Source organism: Mustela lutreola, chromosome X (assembly GCF_030435805.1).
Source record: "Mustela lutreola isolate mMusLut2 chromosome X, mMusLut2.pri, whole genome shotgun sequence".
NCBI classification, from domain to species: Eukaryota; Metazoa; Chordata; class Mammalia; order Carnivora; family Mustelidae; genus Mustela; species Mustela lutreola.
Window position 1 is genome coordinate 46,201,223 of NC_081308.1, and position 21,240 is coordinate 46,222,462.

At 48.6% G+C, this 21,240-nt stretch overlaps 1 protein-coding gene across 3 annotated transcripts in view; it reads right to left on the minus strand.

Annotated features, from left to right (window-relative positions):
- Nucleotides 1–8,872: 8,872 nt before the first annotated feature.
- The window catches only part of LOC131822019 (IQ motif and SEC7 domain-containing protein 2-like), a 48,750-nt gene continuing 36,382 nt past the window's right edge, over nucleotides 8,873–21,240 (minus strand). The window contains exons 3-5 of one of the 3 annotated variants that reach the window (XM_059158398.1): nucleotides 20,092–20,187; nucleotides 11,266–11,355; nucleotides 8,873–9,595 (exon numbers count right to left, since the gene is read on the minus strand). In XM_059158398.1, coding sequence (XP_059014381.1) covers nucleotides 9,496–9,595; nucleotides 11,266–11,355; nucleotides 20,092–20,187 — 286 coding nt within the window. In that variant the 3' untranslated portion in view covers nucleotides 8,873–9,495. The remainder of the gene's footprint in view (nucleotides 9,596–11,265; nucleotides 11,356–20,091; nucleotides 20,188–21,240) is intronic. The other 2 variants (XM_059158399.1, XM_059158400.1) reach the window with 2 other exon arrangements.

Genomic DNA, 21,240 nt, shown 5'->3' on the forward strand with positions numbered 1-21,240 from the left:
CACAGACATAGGAACCCAACATTTAAAGGCCAGAGGGGAGGTATACCCCCCACCCCAAGCTGCCCTTGCAGTCCCTTCCCTGCAGGCCCTCTTGACTTCACAGCCTTACCATCCATTGCCCTTCTGCCCCACTGCTCACAGCTCCAGCTGCTTAGACTCCTTTACCTCAAAGCTGGGTCTTCTCACAGACTTGTCCTGGTTCCTTCTCACCCCTCACACCTGGCCCACCATGGTCACGTCTCCTCAGAGCCTTATCCACAGACCAATTTCCTCCCAGTCTTGTCCACTCAAGTCCCTTTTTCTAATAGTCCTGGCCCCTAACAACTCCATCCCAAAACCTTCCTTCCCCTGACAGACCAGTTCCTTCACAGTGCCCCTCCCCACCGCAGGCCCCTTCCCCTCTCAGCTCCAGCCCCCTCATGGCTCTGTCCCCAACACGGTTTGCTGCACTTTCGCTCCCAGCCTGATCCTCCAGCACCACCCCAGATCAACCAAGCCTGATGCCAAGCCTGGGGCCCACTCCTGAATCTTGTGCCTCCAGACTTACCCCTCCCCTGCCCAGCCCTGCCCCTGCCCTCTGCTGCCTGGACACTGCCTGGCTAGTTCCCAGGGTTCCTTGGCTGCAAGGGCTCAGGCTCGGAGACAGAGAGAGGCGCCTCCCATTCAGCATCCTCACAGATAAAGAGCTGCCCTGCGGGGCAACTTCTTTTTCCTCCTCATGGCCTCTTCTGTTCAGCTGGGGGAGGGGAGGCAAAAGTCTTGAGGTCGGAGACTGGCAGAAGCGGGACAACGGGGCCTTGCCCGCCCTGGTTACCCAGAGCTGTTGTTCCGCCAGACTTGCTCCCATGGTGCCATGGCAACCAGGCTGCCAGGGAACCCAGGTGGCGACAGCGCCCAGGCACCCTGAGCCTAGTAGGCAAGGTGAGGAGCCACAGAGGTGAGAGGAATGGAGGAAGGGGGTTGGGAGGGAAGGGACAGGTGGGTGAGGCATGGGGGCTATGGGGGGAGTGGGTGTGGTAGAGCCCAGAGAATGGTCTGGTTTTGGGCAGGCACATGGTTGAGGGGGCTCTTAGCTGGAAAGGCTTAAGGGGCCACTCTCAAGCCCTACTTGGCAGAGGCCAGGCTCAGGGCAGGGCAAGCTAGGGTGGATGTATGGGGACTCCCTACCAGTGTAAGAACTTCAGCTGGATCAGACCTGCCAGCCTTGTGGGAGAGCACTTCGGGCTGGGGGCTGGGTGCAGTGGGGAGCCAGTACCCACCCACTCAGCTGAGTCCTGGGCTGCAGGAGTAGAGCTCAGCTCCACCTTAGAGGACCCCCTCCCCGCCCACCATTCATCCTCTAACCTCCCAACATCATGCTATAATACTGCCAGGAACAAGGCAGAAGCAGACTGGGGAGCTGCCCTCTACCCCAAATCCTCTCTCCTCCTGGGCCTCAGGGGTTGTGAACTCCCACTTCAGGCGTCAGACCTAGTCTAGCCCGCCCTCCCCGCCAACCCAGGCATCTAAGATGCTCCTCAGGACTGAAGGATCCTGCTCATCAACCTTTCAAACCTCTCCCTCTCAGCATACAGCTTAAACCCAGTTTTGAGCCAATTGTCTCCTCTGTTCGTGAACCATCTGTAGCTCTGCTGCCCACAAGAGATAGCCCAAGCTTCTTATTCTGGCACCTGAGGCTTCTCAAAGACACAATCGCTAATGCTTATGAAGAACTTAGCACATCAGTCACTGTTCTTATCACTTCACATTTAATAATCTGTTTATTCTTCAAAACAACCCTATGAGACAGGTATTATGATTTATCTTCATTTTATACATCAAGAAACTGAGGCCCAGAGAGGTTAAGTAACTTATCAGTGGTCACAGCTCCTAATACTAGAGTCAGAATTCAAATCTAGGCAGTCTGACTCCAGATCTCATGCCCTTAAACATTCAGCCAGACTGCAGGGTGAGCTGCCAGCCTCCCATCCTCTCCACCCTTCCCTTCAGCCTGGCCCAGATCCTGTTTCTCCCAAATACTCCTCTGCTTTCCACCTCCCAAACTGCTCATACAGTACCTTCCACCTGGAATGCAGTCCCTATCATCTCTGCCATCTGCAATCTGAGAAATCCCCCCACACCCTACTTCTATCAAGATTCAGGTCATATGCCACCACTAAGAAGCCCTCCTGAAGCCGCCTCCAGCCAGAAATTATTGCTGATCCTGTTCAGAGCTCCCACTCACAGCACATGTCTGTCCTTCTTTTTATGGTGCAGGTTAGCTTTGGCAAAGTGTGACAGCTATTTGTGTTCATGACTCCCAGAATCCCAGCACAGGAAGAGAATTTGGTAATCTCCTAGCCAGCACCGAGCACAAGGCCTGGAACAGAAGAGCTTGACAAAACCTCTGGAGTGAAGGAGTCAATGAATAAGCTCCGGTGGCCATGCTGATCCTCCCCCCTGAGCCTTGACCTCCGCCCGCCAGTGTCCTCTTCCAATCCATTCTCCATCCTGTGGCCAGAGAGAGCCCTCCAACATACAGATCTGTCCATTTTGCTCTCCCACTAAAACCTTCCCAGGGCTCATCCGAACTCATTCAATGAATAACAGTTGAGCATTTTTGGTATGCCAGGCCCAGTGCTGGGTGCTCGGACTATACAGAATATAATATAATTATAGAATATAATATATAATAGTGAACAAGACACATAAGATGTGTTCCCTAGGGGAGGTGACATTCTAGCGGGAGAAACAGACTATAAATACATACTATCATTGCAGGTAGAGATAAGTGCTAGGGAGGAAAATATGGCAGAATGGTCAAATGCACTGTTTTCAACATGGTGATTAGGGAAGGTCTTTTTGAAGAAATGGCGTAGAAGCGGAGCCTGGATGGAAGTGAGGGAGTGAGTTCTGTGGTCACCTGAAGCCAAAGGAGTCCAGACAGAAGGTAGAGCCAGCACAAAGATGTTGAGGTAGAGCAATGCCTGGCATGTTTCAGAAACAGCAAGAAAGCCAGTGTAGCTGGAGCAGAGTGAATGAGGGGAGAGTGAGAAGAGGTAAAGTTAGAGGAGGAATGGGAGCCAAATCGTGAAGGGCAATGAACCCATGATAAAGACTTCGACTTCTGGTCTGATTGAGATGAGCAGAAAAGCGACGTGATCTACCTTAGGCTTTACAGGGATCAACTTTTGGGGGGATAACCTCTAACTACCTCAGCAGAGCCATGGATGGCTCTCCTGATCTGACCCCTGCCTCATATACCTTCTTCCCCATGACTTCAATCTGACTACATCCTGCCCACTCTTCAACAGTTAGCTCAGGTGCGCCCTTTCATGCCTACCCGCCCCCTCCACATGGCTTGGCTTACAGGTCCTTCCTCTGCTCCCATAGGGCCCTAGAGTCACCCCCATCCCTAGGGCAAGAGCATCAATGAGCTGACTGAATCCTTGAAACTTATGGCAGACCCCATTAGCCCTGTGTTATAGATGAGGACAGGGAGGCTCAGAGAGGGTAATATAAACTTGCTTAAGGTCACTGGGCCTATTAAGTGAGAAAGTCAGAAAGCAGACACAGGGCCCAGGCTGTCTTTGCACGACAACTTGTTGCCTCTCGCCACTTCTGGCTCCATGCTACCCCTGGCTCTCTGCTCTTTGGCAATTCTTCCCTTCGGAGCTGGCCCCTAACTTTAATTGCAAAGGGAAGGGGGCAGGGAGGTCAGGCTGTCAGTGCAGTCTCCCCCAAGAGGGCCTGGCAAAAAGGACAGTGTTTGAGGATGTCCTTCCTGATATCATATATACTGCTGAAAAAACCGGACCTGGGGATGTGAAATCCCTTTACTCAGGGCCCCCAAAACACTGAGGGATATGTTGATCACATGGAAAATCTCTTTCTCTCATATGCACACATGCACACACACACACACACACATACACACACACACACACACGATATGTGCAGTAAAAAGCTGGGAAGCCCAGCTTCAGTTCTTGACTGCCATTTAGCAGCTTTGTGAGCCTGGCCATGTCACTTTACCTCCCTGCACTTGTTTCTCACCTGTGCAGGGCTAGAGGGAAATGCAATTCCCTCTTTGGATTCCTGGACTTCAGAAAGGGCCTGGGAGGCCCGCTCCCCTCCCCACCACCGCCCTGCTCTGGACTTCTCCCAGCCTGGAGCAAAGAACACAAGAACACACACACACACACACACACACACACACACACACACACACACGCCTGTGTGCACTGTCTTCTGGGCCATTCTGTGGGAGAAACTGAAGAGCATCCTCTGCAGCAGGGCGGGGGGCGGGGGGGGGGATAAACCACGTTACACAAATAACCACAGTACAAAACTGAAAGTTCTCAAGGCTGGGGAACAGAGGAAGTGTTGGGGGAGCTCAGGAGAGAGATTCCTTCTGCTTGGGGGTGGCTGAGCAGAATAAAAATAAACTCACACTTGCAGCGCACCTTCCCTGTGTCAGGCATTTTCCGCACATTATTTAATCTGCATGACAAACGTGAAGGAAGAATTAGGATTCCTATTTTGCAAGTGAGGAAAAAGACTCCGAGGGGGAAAGTTAACTGCCAGAGGTCTCAGAGAGAGCAAGTGGCAGAACAGGAATCCAAAGCCCAGAGTCTGGACTATTTCCCCTGCAGCTTTAAAGGCTTCCCTGGGGAGGAAGCGTTGACCAGGACCTTGCCTCGGAGGAGCTGGTAGAAGTGAGTGAGTGACCTTGTGAGCCAAGGCACTAAGATGGGGAGAGGCAGGACATTCTGTAAGGATTTAGGGTAGCATGGGCATAGACTCTCCCCGATGCTGCTCCTAATGGGAAGTCTCTCTCCCTCCTTCCCTTTTTTGGTGCTGCCCGGAGCCAGGCAGCCAGCAGGGGACAGGATCAGGATGCAGTTGCCATGGAAATGAATGGGGGCTGTCGCTATGGATACCATAAGATGAGGGCTAGAGGAAGCTAGGGATGCTGAGGACTATCCCCATGACAACTTAGGCTGGAAGGGGCGGGACCGGAAGTGGGAGACAAAAAAACAAGAGGAGGAGGTCGGTGCACCTAGATGAGAGCAGAGGCTTGGGGCTCTGGAGAAAGAACCGGTCGGGGGGGGGGGGGGGAATGGGACACAGGGGTGGGTGGGGCAGAGGAGCGGAGGGACCCCAATCACCTCCATCTCCTCTGATGGTTCTTCTGCAAGCTGTTTCTCCTACCCAATCCCAGTACCCTGGAGATTCCAAACCTGAGGCCAGCCCCACTTGGCATAGGGGCTGACAGGGGAGGGGGTCACCAAAGGGGCTGACTAGGGAGACAGCAGGCAAATGTGGGCTTGGGGGGCACACAGACCTGGGCTTGAATCCCAGCTCTACTGCTTTGCAGTTCTAAAAAGAATTGCTGTCATTTACTGAGTACCTACTTTTGGCTAGGCCTAGCAACTCTGCTAGGTCCAGGTTGTTTTCCCTGAGGGAGATAACAGATGAGGAAAATGAAATGCAGAGGGATGAGCAACTTGCCCAAAGTCTCAAAGCTCAGCAGTGGTAGAGCCAGGAGTCAAATCAACACTCCCGCTCTTACTCCTGTGCCCCCACCCCTCGACACTGAACCCCCACACACACCCCTCCCAAGTCTGATCTGTATTCTCCAGCTCCCTGTGCCTTCCCACAGTGACATGCGGAGGGCAGAGGCTGGGTAAATATCTGTGGAGTGGGAGAAGCAGCAACCCAGGAGGAAGCAGGAAATACTGAGGTTAAATGGAAGAAGGGCCTGACATTGAGAAGAGTGAGTCATGGGTTTAACTGGCCACAGGGAGAAGAAGCCACAGAACAGGGATGGGCTTTATGAACCGTCCGATCCCTGAGATCCAAACTGAGGCCCACATAGTCAAAATGACGTGTCCAGGGTCATGAAGAATGAGAACCCAAATCTCCTACCTTCCAGGCCAGTGTCTCCGCTTTTAGTTTGAGCAGCCCCTTGAATCTGTCCAGCTGCCCCCAACCCCTTTGAGCTCATAGACAAAGGCTGGGCAACAGCAGGTAACCTGCACCTGCTAGCCTAGTGAGCCCAGTGCCGTTGTTGCTCATACTCTTCCTTGGTTTCTTCTGCCCAGGATGGCCTCCCTCTCCCCTTGGCCCCAGACCTCATCTGCATCTTGCAGCACTCTGAGCATGTGAGCCCTCCTGGAGAGTCAATTCTGACTCATTCTGCGACACACACACACCCCCGAAACACACAGAACCCGACAGGGTCAGCTACTCCCCACTCTGAGTCTTGTGCACACTCACGTGACGGGTGGTCCTTACCGGCAGCTACCTTGTGATGTGTCCCTCCCCTTCCCTGCTCCTGTCTCCCAATGGCAGTGGCTGATATGAGTCACCTCTGTGGGCCCTGCAAGCCCAGGCCAGGGCACAGCACACGGCACGTGCTCAGTGGCCACTTCCGTCCCCTACGACAAGTGACTGTCGTGCATGTCTGAGTGTGTGTGACCATCCTGCCCGAAGACTGTCACCCTAAAAGCCATGGCCCCACATGCTCAAAAGCCACCCACACACAGTCTCATGATTATCTCTACCAGGCAGACACAGAGAGCCTGCCGGGCACAGAAGGTCGGCCCCTTGCACAATCAATCTCCCACACATACTCAGAATTCCTCACACCCAGCCTCACACAATCACATACCCTTAGATACATAACAACGCATGGTCTCTTAATACTGACCCACCCGCCCACCACACATAAGGACACGCACACGTACGTGCAGGCATACACATTTCCCTCACAGCTGACAGTAACCTTCCCCCTTCCTGCAGCACAGGCCCTTGGCCAATTCCATTGCCTACACAGGTGTCCACACCTCCTTGGCTTCCACAGTGATCGCCTGACCTTTATTTGGCCTCTGCCTCCATTTCATTGAACCCCCACCCCCACCCTACCTCCAGTCAGATAAAGGGTAGAATGGTCTCTCCATCTACAGGTCATCTAGCCTCCCACAGTCCTGGAGACCAGCTGAGCAGAGCAACCTACACACCATTCCCCAGCATAACTCTGGAGCTCCCCGCCAGGGTTTCCTCCAGGCTGTGCCTGTCTCCTGTGATGCCTTGTCATGTCTGCCACCCGTTCGAACCCTTCTCAGCCTTCCACTCTTTGCCCCTCCTCCTCCAGCAAGCCCTCCCTGACTCTACCACCCTCCTCAGCCCATTCTGACACACTCACTCTTCTTTGGGCTAGGAACCAATTTTGCTCAACAGTGAAGCCGTATCTACTCTATCATTTCTGCCCCTCACACCCTGCCTCTTTTTCCAAAGGAATTCTCACCTCCCCTGGGAGATGGAGAACTCGGGGAGAACAGAGCCACTGTCTTCTTTTGGAGCCCTCACAGTATTTAGCTTAAAGCCTCATCGGGACACCTGGGGTAGCTCAGCCGGTTAAGCATCTGCCTTTGGCTCAGGTCATGATCCCAGGGTCCTGGGATCAAGTACTGCATCGGACTCCTTGCTCAGGGTGGAGCCTGCTTCTCCCTCTGCCTACAGCTCTCCCTCTCCCTGACAAATAAATAAATAAAACCGTTAAAAAAATAATAAAATAAAGCCTTGCCCACAGTTAGGTGTTCAAGCAATGCCTTCTGGAAGAGTAAAGGAGGGAAAAGAGGAAGAGAGAGAGGAAGGGACAGAGGAAAGGCCAGAGGGAGCTGAGAAATAAATTAGAATTTGAATAAGTGAGTAGATGAGTTGAGTGGCTGAGTGAGGGAATAAGGTGAGCCTCTGTGAAAAGGACGGGACCCATGTGATAGGGATGCTGAAGGGAGGGCTGAAAGAAAGGAGAGGAGGCACTCTCACGTGGACCCTAATCACACTTGCCCCACTGTGCACCAGACCCTGTGCTGGGCTCCTTGTGTGTTTCTTTGCTAATCTTCACAATAACCCACAGAGGTAGATATATTCTCACTGTGCTCAGGAGGAAGATGAAACTCAAGGAGAAGAAAATACTTGCTCAAGATTACACAGGCAGTAAGTGAGAGAACTGGAAGGTAAGCTCAGATTTGTTCAATGCCAAAGGCTTAGAAAGGGAAAGCTGGGGGTATGAACCCACATGGGGGTCTCCTGAGTTTGCTCCATAATGTGATGACACATTATGGAAGGTGTGGGTCCTACAGTCCCTAAAGGATACCTTCCACCCTCCTGCCAACAGCCTCCAGAGAGTCTTAGAACCAGCTTCTGGAAGGTGCAGGAAATACTTAGCGTCACTGCAACTGGAGGAAATGGCTTAGATTCAGAGATCCCTAAAGTTGTAGAATCAGAACCTTGAAAGTACAGAATCAAGGACTCTTAAACCATCACAGAGTATTAAAATCATACAATCAGAAGCTTTTTAAAATAATAGAATCATGAAATCTTTTAAAATAATAGAATCAAGAAATCCAAAGGACTGGAGACTCCCCAAATCAGTGTTCTTATAGAAATAGAAACCACAGAATTGCATGGAATGTGTCATTGAATCATCATATTTTAAATGTGTGTAATTATACTTCCTTAAAATTGTTGGACCTGAGATCGACAGATTGTTGGAGCTGGAGGAGCCCTTGGAGAGCCTCTGACCCAACCCCTCTATGGCAGAGGTGGGGAACTAGGTAGCAGAGGGGCCAAGCAGCATGTCTGAGCTGGCCTCAGGTTGACAGGCTGGAGAAGGCAACAGGCTTGCCCTGGGTGAGAGTGAGAGCACCACACCATTCATTCATTCACTGAGTGCCTGCCACTAGGGTGTTGACAATACCAACAATCAAACCCTATTCTCTCTCCCAGGCCCTGTCCCCAGCCCTGGATAGGAAAGAAGGTAAAGCCCTGGTGGGGATGAAGAGAGGGAAGTGGGGGGTAGGGTGGAACATACATCAGACAGAGAGAAGAGATCAGCTTTTATTGATGGAAATTCCTTTGTACACAGCGACACACGCACTCTGAAAGGCCTTTTTCTCCTGATCATATTTACAGAGCACTATGGGAGTGGCAGAGGGCACGGGACGAGGCCTTCAAGCGGCGGAGGAGATGGCAGCAATGGCCGCAGTGAGGGAACGAGCAACGGGGAACTAGGCAGGCTGGGTACCGCCCCCGTCTGGTCCTCTGAGCCCTAGGCACCCTGCATCTCTGTTTGTGCTCACAGAGGACAGAGGTAGGTCCTTGGGATGTCATTTGGAGACCTTTCCAGGAGTGGCAGGCTCCAGGGTGCCTGGGAAATGGGGTGCGGGTGCGGGAGGGTCCAGGTTCCAAGCTCCAAGCTCCAAGCTCTGCTACTCCCATATTTTAGTCAGACCTAGGGCTCCAGCCTTTATAATTCGGGGGCTGGAGTCCAGGGGAAACAGCAGTAGGGGTGTGTGGGAATTCCAAGGAGGTGGGGGAGGAAGGGGCACGATGCTTGCCCATCCTGAAGCAGGGACAGGGTCCCATAGGGGATAGCGGGGGGGGGGGGGGTGAGGGGGCTGGTTAAGGCTTTTGCTTCTGCATAGAAAATGACCCTTGTCCTCTCAGTTACCGAGAGGAGGGACTACTGCACTCGGAGGCCGGACAGCAGAACTGATGAGCGTCTTCCTCTTCCTCTTCCTCAGTCTCCTCCTCCTCCTCCTCTTCCCTGGGGCCAGGAAGGGCAGGGTAGAGGCCACAGGCGGGCGGGTGACAGAGAGAGGCAGAGGCATTAGTTTGCAGAGCAGGGGAGATACATGAACGGCTTTGGAACCAGGGTGGTGGGCTAGGAGTGGGGTCTGAATGGGGAGGCCAGCATGACAGCTTACCTAGGGCCATGCCCAACTCAGTCTCCAAGGAGCCTGCAACAGCCCTCCCCCACACCCAGGCTGGGCTCGTTCAAGGTCACACCCAGAGTATACCAATTCCATTTCAGACCTGACAGGTGCCCAAACTTCAGTTGAATAGAAATAGCAGCAACCTGCTTGGTGCTGGCTCTTTGCAGACATCATCTCATTTAACCACTGCAACAACACGGCAACATTTTAGAGATGAGGGAATTGAAGCTCAGAGAGGTTGAGATAACATTCCCAAGGTCACATAGCTGGCTGAGTGGTAGAGTCAGGATTTCAGCCTGGAGTTCTCAGAGCTCCAAGTCTCAGACTCATCCCACTGGGTCCTTTAGGTGAACTTGGCACAACCGCTAGAAATCCGCTCTGCCCTTGAAAGACAAAGATTTGTATTTCTTGGAGTCTCAGGGTCAGGGAAATTGGCGATGTCAGAAATGGAGTGTGGAAAGCCCACAGCTTTGGAAGCAAACAGACCTGGGTTCCAACACCAGCTCTGTAAGTGCTTCCAGGCTATGTGCCCCGGCATGCTATTGCCCCTCTTGAAGCCTCAGTGTTCTCATCTGTAAAAATGAGGCTCATGATGCCAACCCCTCGGGACTGTTGCAAGGACTGGAACATACATCAAGTGCCTGGCAAATAAGAGTAACAGGAACATGGTGGTGGTTACTGTTAACTGCTCGTGAACAGAATATATTTCCCAAGTTGGCCATTGGCACCCGTGCAGAAGCGCCAAGGTGGCAGGGGGCGGGGGGAGATGGTGCAGGAACAAGCTCCTGGCCCCAGGGTATTGCACACAGGCACCAGGGGCCAGTCTGTGCGTGGCAGTCCCTGGAGCCAGGCTACAATTTTGTGGCATGGATGGACAGACACTAGGGCTCAGGGGGTCCAGCTGCTTTGGGAATGGAAAGGTTGATTTTCTGGAGATAGCTAATGAAACAGTATCGCCCCGCTCCCAGATCCCTTGGCTCAAGGGAGGCAGGAAGTATGGAAGCCAGGAAACTGGAGGATTGGGAAGAGATGAGAAGGAAAGAGGACAGGGACAGGCAAGGGAAGGCACTGCTGTCCACCAGACAGGCAGACGAGCCCCCACACACACAGGTAACACGCGTACTCGCACGCAGGCACCCGAGCACACATGCATTCCCTCTTCATACTCAAAGTTCCCTCTAACACATTGTCCCACAGTCAGTGAGTCAGCAGAACCACGTGAAGCAGAACTCAAGTCTGGGGCAAGCCACTCGCCCTTCCTGAGTCTCATTCCTCATCTAGAAAAGGAGCAAATACCACACCCCTCAAGGCTATCAGGAAGGACAAGTGATCTTCCAGTCCCACCGCTCACTCCCCTCGCATTCAGGTCAGGTCTCTGCCACCGCTCACCCTATCCTGCCATCCCCTCCCGATTTTTTCTCTCTACCCTTTTGGACCCATTAGCCTTCCTAATAGAGTCTGCAAGTACAAATCTCTTGCATGTCTCTGCTTAGACGCCCACCTTGGCTCTCCGTCACTTCCTGGATAAAAGGTCAGACTCTCCAAGTTGGCATTCAAGGCTCCACCACCATATGGCTTCACCTGGTCTTGTCTGGTAGAGAAAACATGGGCTTTAGAGTTCCCCAGACCTGGGTATGAATATCAGCCCCACCTCCTACTAGCTGGGTGACCTTGGGTCCACTTCTGTACTTCTCTAGGACTTATGTTCCTCATCTACAAAATGAGAAAATGCCCATTCTGCAGGGTGTGGTGGAATTAAATGGAGTCAAGTATGTCGAGCACCTGCCACAGGGTATGTTTGGGGTTTCATACACAGTAACTCTTATTATGTCATTATTAGTGACTCACCTCATGCTTAGCCTTCATCAAACCAGCTCGTTCATTACTCCATTAGGATGGCCAGCTTCTTTATACCTCCATGCCTTTGCTGACTCTGTTTCTTCCCTGTGCACATATCTTCTGCTACTGAGATCCCATCTGAACATGATGGCCCCGTTTAAATGCTGCTTCTTGCAGGAAGTCCTCCCTGACTCACAAGAAGGAGTATTCCTTGCTTCCTCTTAGCTTCCCCATCCCTGCTCTTGGTGGTTGCTCCAAACTCCACTGAAGCATTTCTTTCACCAGCCCCCTCAACGCCCTTGTCTTCGCCCCCACTACCCCTGCTCTGCCTCTCTGTGAGAAAGAGAGGGCCCCTATACTATTTAAGGCTGGCCCCTCCACTCGGGCACTGGGCCCACCCCTGCTACCTCCTCCACAACTACCATCCCCTCTCTCTCCCGTGTTTCAACTTCTCTCCCTCTCCCTCTCTCTCTCTCTCTCTCTTTTTCTGTTGCCTCCTTCTTACCAACATTTATAGAAGCTCAAGTCTCTCCCATCTGGGAATACAAACCCTCTATCTGCCCCCACATCTCCCTCTAGCAATCACTGTCCCTCTCTCCTCTTCACAGCTAAGCTTCTTGAGAAATTCATCTCCACTGGCCATCTCCACTTCAGTACCTCCCACGAGCTCTCCAACCCACTGCAATCTGCCTTGTGCGCCCACCCTGCCACCAAAACTGTTCTTAGCCAGGTCGCCGAGGACCTCCTAGTGGTTAAAGCCAATAGACTCTCTCCCACCCTCATCTTCCTTCCCCCAGCTGTAACATTTGCCACTCTTAACAAGCCCCTCCTTTGTGCGCGGATGGCTCCTGCCTTCCTCTGCTTCTGTGAGCCCACTCCCTGCTGGTTCTCCTCCTACTTCTCTGACCATCCCCATCTCTTCTTCCTCTCCCCATCTCTTATGCATTGGTTCCTCTACCCTAGTCCTGCTCTGGCCCTCTTCTCTTTCATTCCACACCCTTTTTCAGCAGTCCCACTCCATGGCCTAACATCAGGGATGGCTTAGGCCTCCTCCCCCATCTCTGTCTCTGTCTCATGGATCTCTCTTTTGGGTCTCAGACCCATCAAGCCTAATGCTTGCAGAAAGCTCCGCCAGGATGGCCTTTTGGCCTTCAGAGCTCACGGTGACCTCAAACTCAGCATCTTACCACTGCAAACATGTCCTCTGCATTTTGCACCTTAATGAAAAGCACCACCTTCCACCCAGTGGTCCAAGCGCAGAACACACCTGGGAGCCATGCTAGATTCTTCCTGCTCCCTTAACAAGTCAGTCACCAAATTCTGCCGATTCCACCTCTTCATCTTCTACTCCTCTCACTCCTTGTTGGTTTTTTCTCCAATCATACTAGTCTCCCTGCTGTCCCTCAAACATGACCTGCACATGCTTATCTTGGGGTCTTTGCGCTCCATGTTCCTTCTGTCTGGAACATCATCCCCCAGAGAGGCGTGGCACCAGACACATTCTATATATTTTGTGGTTTATTTATCTATTATCCATCTCACCCACCATAAGATCCATCAGGACCAGCATCTGTTCTGTTAAGTGCTGTATTCCCAATGCCCAGCACAGCGTCTGGCACTCAAGAAATATTCATTGAATGCATAACTCCATTGCCAGACCCGAACACTGAAACTCACTGTGAATTCCAACCTCTGTCATCTCCACTCCCTCCCATCCCCACTATTTATTCAGCCTACTACTCCAGTTCTCTCTTCCTCCCAATCACCTCTCCAATGCATCTCCTCTGCTCTATCCCCATGGCTGCTACCTGAGCTTCTCTCTCTCCTAAATTACCACAGCAGCCTCCTCCCTAGTTTCCCTTCCTCTAAAAAGCCTCTTTGACGTGTCACTTTGTCTACTCAAGATCTGCTCCTGGCTCCCTAGCGCTTACCATGAAGAAGGAAAACTGACTGTCCCCAGAGAGTTGTTTGAGGCAGGTCTAAACTCCACCCCCTCCCACATTTGATTTCACCATCCCTCACCCCTGAGCCTTTGTGTGTCTTCCCAGAGCATCCTCCCCCATCCCTAGCTCTCCAGATCTTTAGGGACCTTGAATGACTGACTCAAACATCACTTTCTTTAGGAAACAACATGACTCACAACCCAGACGTAAATCCTCTCCAAAGTCCATAGAGAGAGAAGTATCTTCAGTGTCGCTCTGGGATCTCCAAGAACCAAGCAGGCTGGAAGCTAGTAACCACCAAGGACACTGAGTGCTGGTTAAGCATTAATAGAGGTTCCCTTTTCCTCCTGCAGTTACCCTGGATTCATGTCCCTGTGGCCCTCTGCTAATGCCAGCTCATCCTTGTCTCCTCCCTTCCCTTCATCTTCCATCAAGTCTATCTCATTAATAACTCTCAAAGACTTTTGATTCTGTAATTTGCAATTAAAATGCTTCTATATGACCAGTGCCCACTGAAGTAGTGCAACAGGGTAGTTCTTCTCAAATCCATTCCCTTCTGTACCAATACCCCAGTGTAGGCCCTCCAGCTGGCCCCCAGGCATATAATCCACTTCTCATACTGACTGCTAATGGGATGTTTCTAAAACACAAATTTCACCAAATTTCTCTCCTGTTTAGGATCCATTCCCAAGACACTTTGTCACTGGCAACACTGGTTCTTGACGTTTTTGTAGGAGCACAAACACTTTATGCATATAACAAAAGCCATGGACCATCTCCCCAACAAAAAAAATGCACACACACAAAAAAATAAGTGCACACACAAAACATTTTGCACTCAATTTCAGGAGTTTCATGGACCACTTGTAGCCCCTGTCACCCCAGGTTAAGAACCTCTGGCCCTACCCAATAACATCTAGGTTCTTCTGCATATGCCATTCCTTCTTCCTAAAATGTTCTTCCACACTTCAGCCTTCTATCCCTGACTACCTCTTACTCGTCCTCTAAGATTCAGCTCTTAGGTTGAGCTGACCTGCAGCAGTCCTAGACTAGGCCCAGATCCCCCCTTTGGGGCTTCTACAGCACCCCCCCCCCACCAATGAGCTCCTCTATCATAGCGCTCCTTGGTCTCCCTAACTAACTGGGGACTTGTGGAAGGCAAGAACCATTACTCAGCATAGGTCCTGGCTACAAGAGAACTCTCTAAGTGTCTCCTGAAACAAACACTAAGAAGAGCTATGCTTTTTTTTTTTTTTTTTTTTGAGTACCCATTATGTGCCAGGCACTCAGCAATTGATCTCCTCTATAAACCCCACGATGTTAGTGGTATTGTGTTTCTTTTAACAGATGAGGAACTAGGCTCAGAGATGTGAAGGGAGTTGTTTACGGTCACCCAGCTAGGGAGTGAAAGAACTGGGAATGAAATTGAGATGTTCTGGCCCCAGTGCAAATATTGGTCCACCATGCTTCCCTGCCTTGGACTGTGAGACTGGAAGATGGCATCAGTAGAACAGGGCCAAGAACCAGGGGCAGAATGCCCTGTATAGGCTCCATTTCCCAGGGCCACCTGCCCATTTTTTCCTTCCTGTGCCACCTTCATGGCAAGACCAGAGACGTGGCTCTCTCTTCTTATAGTGCAGTCCCCTCCGTCCTGTGTACAACTCTCAGCCTTCTCATCTCAAAGTCCCACTATGGTTAGGCCCATTCTTTGCTCCAGAACCAGTTCCAATCCAATCCAATCCAATCCAATTTAATCCAATTCAATCCAATCCAATGCAACACACTTGCCTATGAGGAACAGAAGACACGGGTGGTCCCTGTCTTTCAAGAGTTGATAGTCACCCAGGAATTTTACATGTACCATCTCCAATCCTAAATCAGCCCTGAGAGTTAAGTAGGCATTATCCTCATTACACAGATGAGGAAACAGAGGCTCAGAGGTTAAACAGCCTGCCCACAGTCATAGATTTGGTAAGTGGTCAAACTTAGATTTGAATAAAGAAAGGTACTGACTCAACTATTTCCCCCCATTACGTCATCCTGCTTGGAAGAGCCAAAAAGTAGACCAGTTCAGTCAGGGTTGGGGGATGAAGAAAAGCTATTGCTCTTTCAAGACTCAGTACCCATGTCCCCTCCTGTAGGAGCAGATGCAATTAGGTGCCCTTCCTCAGGAGGCCCTCTGAACCTACTTTTGTCCCATACCAAATAACACTATGCTGTTATTGTCTACCTGTCTCTCCTTTCTAGACTTCAGCTCCCTGGTGGTAGGACCAGATACAATTCAGTCCTATATCCCACAGAGGCTCAGCACAAGGCTTAATCAAGGGTAAGCCAGACAAATCTTGCTAAATGAATCAGGTGGTATTTGAGCTAGTTATTAAAAGAAAAAGCAAGATCTGAACAACTGGACACAGGGAAATGGTATAGAGGAAGAAGGAAATCAATTAGTAAAAGGGAGGAAAATAGACCAAGGAAAAAGGCCAGTGATTTTGATATCATGACAGGATATGTATAACATGTTTTCATCATTGTTATGTGGATTTTCTTTTCCTTACGACAATGGGGTAACACTACAAGCCTTGTTCTGCAACTTGCTTTTTTTCATATAACAATAAGCCTTGGAGATCCTTCCATGCCAGTATAGAGATAGATCTTTTTCTTTTGATCTGTAAGAGTATCACATAGTAGGGGTGAATCATGAAGGAAAACCTGCTCTCCATAACGGACAGGAAGATTGTTTTAATTTTCACTATTATAAACAATGCTGCAATGAATATCTTTGCATTTGTCTGGAAGTAGTTTTGAAGGATAGGCTCCTAAAAGTTGAACTGTAGGGCCGAAGGAATGCATATTTTGTGTGAAATGTGGCTAAAAATTTTTTTTTGTTGCTTTAACATTTTTATAGACTGGCTAAAAGATTATTCCTACTCATACTCACATAATCTTGTCTTTATTTTGAGTAGCATACATCATGCAACCTTTTCATTAAGAGTTGGCTAAGAATGCTATCCTACAAGGGCACTTGATAAAAGAGCTGCACAGTACAGTTTAAGCTTGTAGTTGGGGTTGAATGTTTAAGAAAAGACCTCAGGTTGGGGGACCGCCTAGTAGTAAAGCCTTAGAGAAGTCTACCTCCCTCCAAGACATGGTTCTCAGGTTAGAAGTATATGCACATTTAAGATTCTGGGGACAACTGACAAATAGGTGCCATTAAAAAAATTGCACCAATTTGCACTCCAGTCAAGGAATGTGAGAGCTCCCATTTCTTCACAACTCTTTCAATCTTCCCATTTGGCATTTTAAAATTGGTACTTTGTTGATGTTTTAGTTATATTTCTTTAGCTATTGGCAAGTTTTAGTATTCTTTCTCATTCATCAGCTAATGGATGTCGATTTCTTCACTGAATTGCCAAATCGTGTTATTTCTCTATTCTAAATGTGGTATACAACTTTTTCTTATTAGTTTCCAGGTGTTGATATACAGACATAGATATTAACCTTTGCCTGATATCTATGTTGTTGTTCTTTTTTTTTTTTTCCTAGCCTGTTGTTATGTTTTAACTTTGTGTATGGTATCTTTGTCCAAACAGAAGCTCTTAACTTTGATGTAGCCAGAATTAACTGCTCTTTACTTTATGGCTTCTGGGTTCTTCAGTCATGCTCAGAAAGGCTCCTCCACCTTAGTATTATAAAAATATTCCGTATTTTCTTCTGGAACATTTATAGTTCTATCCTTTGTATTCAATTTTATATGAGACAGAGGTTTGACTTCATTTTCCCCCAAATGGTAGCCAATGGTCCCATCCCACTTACTACTGATTTGACATGTGTTTTTTTTTTAATCATAAATTAAATTCTCATATGAATATATGGGTTTGTTTCTAAACTCTGTTTTGTTCCATGTATGCCATCCTCCATTTCTGTGTTATTATATGTAATTTCTGCAGCTTTATGTTAAGTTTTGCATTTAATAGGGCAAGGTCCCCCTCATTATTCTCCTTTTCCAAAATTTTCTTAGTAATCCATGAGCATTCACTCTTCCAAATGAACTTTAAAATCCAACTGCCCAATTCCCAAAGAAAATACCAATGAAATTTTAATGAGAAATGCATTGAACCTTTTGACCAAATTGAGAGGAAAAATATCATTTTTACTATATTCAATCTTCCCATCCAGGAGCAGGATACAACGCTTGACTATGCAAGTCTTCTCACAGCCTTTAATGAAATTTTATAGTTTTTTACAGAGAAGTATTTCATGTTTCTTGTCAATTCCTAGGAATTTTATCATTTTTCCCTACTACTTCTATTATGTCTTCTAATTAGTTATTGCTGGTATTCAGAGAAGCTAATGGTTTGGGTGCATATTCATCTTGTGTCTGGCCATCTCACATAATTTTTATATTAGTTCTAATAAATTTTCCTCTTATTCTCGTTGATTGTCTAAGTAGCCAACCACACAATCTTCAAAGAGTGCTAATTCTGGGTCTTTCTTTCTAATATTTATACCACTTTTTTTCTTTTTTTAAGCCCACTGGTTAAAACTTCTAGAAAAAAAAATGTTGGTTAGTGACAGCAATGGCAGTCATACTTATTTTGTTCCCAAACTTAATGGCAATTTATCTAGTAGTTCACAATTACATCTGATGATTGTCTTTGGTTTCTGATAAAAAATTCTTTACCAACTTAAGGACGTTTTCACTGATAGCTTACTATAGTAGTTATCTATAGCTGTGTAACAAATTACCCAATACAGCAAGAAATAACTAGGACAGTTACTAAGAGTTCTAAAATCAAGAATGGATGTGTAATTGTATCAGATTATTTTTTCAGCATTTATGGAGATAGTTATATGTTCCATTTAATTTAATCTATTAATGTAATCCATTACAATAACAGCTATCCTAATGTTGAACAATCCCTGCATTCCTGGAACAAACCTTCATTTGTCACAATGCATTCTTCTTTCAATACACTGATGGATTCCGTTTGATACTTTTATTTAAAATATTAGTGACTGTATTAATATATGAGATTAGGCTATAGTTTTCATATTTTTTTTGTCTAAACCTATCCAGTTACACTAGCTTTCTGGAATGAACCAACTACCCAGAGAGAGAGTCCATTTTTTTCTATTACCTGATCTTTCCAGATTTGACAGAACTTCCATCATACCAGAACGTCCATGATACCAACTGGGCCCTGGTACCATTTCTAAGGAGAAAACTTTGACCATCTTTTTAACTTCTTCTGTATTGTTCTATTCTAGTCAGCTTTTCTGTCACTCCTTATATCATTTTGGTAATTTATATTTTCCTAGAAAACCACCCATTTCATCTACAGTTTTATATTTATTAGTATAAGATTATACAAAGCATCTTTTATGACTTTTTCATCTCTTCAAAATCTGTGGTTAAGTCCCCTTCATCATACCTTATTTTATTTATGTCTTTCTTGCCTTTTTCTGTGTCATATCAGTTAGAGGACAGTCTGTCTAGTTTATCAGTCTTTTCAAAAACCACCTCATAGTTTATCAAATCTTTTATTTTCTATTCCATGAATTTCTGGTTTTATCTATAGTAATTACTTTATTCTGCTTTCTTTCACAGTTGTTCTTTTTCTAAATTCTTGAGTGGAATAATTAGTTCATTAAATTTAAACTGTCTTGTTCTCTAATAAAAGCATTTAAGATGATCAATTTTCCTCCAGGAATCCCCCATGGTCACATCCCGTGGGTTTTGATACATAGTATTCCCACTGTCATTTATTCTAAAGAGTCTATAATTGATACTTACCCTAAAAAGTCTATAAATTCCATTCTTATTTCCTCTTTCACCCAAGTATTTTTTTCAGCTTTCCAATAGGCCTAACCTTTTTGTCATTGCTATGAATATTTCATGTTATTGTATTATAATTAGAAAACGTAAAATGTGATTTTCAATTACTTTGGAAATAATGTTGTTCTCAGAGGTGTGGGCGATTTTCCCCTCTGCCTAAACACCCTTCCCCATCCTAGCCAACTGGCAAACTCTTACTCATCCTTCAAAACAGCTCAAATATTACATATTCTTGAACCAACCACTCCCACTTTTGGGGGCAGATATCTAGGGAAGGATTTTTAAGGAAGGACAAACTACAAACAGAATCTGAATGTCCGGGGTGCCTGGGTGGCTCAGTGGGTTAAAGCCTCTGCCTTTGGCTCAGGTCATGATCCCAGAGTCCTGGGATAGAGCCCCCCCCCCCATGGGGCTCTCCGCTCCGCAGGGAGCCTGCTTCCCCCTCTCTCTCTGCCTGCCTCTCTGCCTACTTGTGATCTCTGTCTGTCAAATAAATAAATAAAATCTTAAAAACATAAAACAAAAAAGAATCTGAATGTCCTCCTTGGTCTCCTACCTGGTCTCCCAGTCACTCTCCTCACATGCTCAGACATCCATTCCCCATTCATTCCAGAGGCTAGAGGGAGGTGGGAAAGGGGGTCTGGCCATCCTATGGCAGATCTGTCCGGAAGGGTGAAGGATGGAGGGGAGGGATGGGTCTAGCTCTTACCTGCTCTCTGCCAGCCTGCCTGAGGGGGTAAGCTTCATGGAGTCAAGGACCTGAGTAGGACAGCAATACTGGTGTAGAGTATGAGACGCTGTGGACCTGAGAGACAGCAAGAGACAGAGAGAGAAAGAGAGACAGAGAGAGAGACAGGGAGGGAGGGGAGAGGCAGGGTGGGGCGTAGGGACAAGGAAGTGAGAGTGAGTGGGGAAGAGAGAGGGGAGGGAAGACTGGGAGGATGGGTGGAGGAGGATTGGGAAAGGAAGAGGAGTGGTGGGAGGTGGGGAGCCAGGGCAGGAGGGAGAGGAGGGAGAGGAAGCAGGGAAGGAAGGAAGGAAGGAAAGAAGGAAGAAAAAAGAAAAAAACCACAAAGTCAAGAAAGAGAGGACGGCACTCAAACCACAAACAGAACACAATGACAACAGGGGGCAGCAGAGACAAAAGAGCCAGTCTGGGCCTCCTGTGTTCCAGGTGACTCCGTGGGGACCTGAGCCACGGAGACACTGGGACACCACAGCAGGGAAGGGGGAAGGGAGCCCTCCTCACACCAGACGCTACACGGGTAGGGAAGAGGGGAGGGGAGGGGAGATGAAAGAGAAAGGGGAAAGCTGTATGGGGGGGGCTCCCCCTTATAGAAAGGGAGGAAGAGATGGAGCGAGAAGAGGTTCTGGATCCAAAGAGGGGGAAGAACGCAGGCCAGGTGGATGGAGGAAACACTGTAGGAGGAGAGGGAGAGGGACGGAAAGAAACCGAAAGAGACAAGGAAAGGGTGAGACAGAAAAGGAGAAAAGACAGAGAAAGAGGAAGACAGAGAAAGGGTGAGACAAAAGACACGGAGAGAAGACAGGGAGAGGCAGAGAGCACCAGAGCAAAGGAGAGGAGTGGCGAGGGCGGAGGAGAGCTGACAAGGTCTCTGTGGTCTAGGTGACAGGATGGGGACTGGGGCTGAGTGGGTGGGTGGGGCCCAGTGAGGCAGAGGACAGGGTGGTTCCCAGCAGGAGTCTTAGCTTCCAAGGTCAGTGTTGTGCCCCCAGCCCAGGGCACAGCCCATACTCCACCCCCCAGAGCTGTGCCCCCACCCCTAGTGCAGGGTCCAAAGGCCCCGTGCCTCCTGCTTCCCATGATTAAAGTCCAGAGACTGGCGGGGGCAGGGGT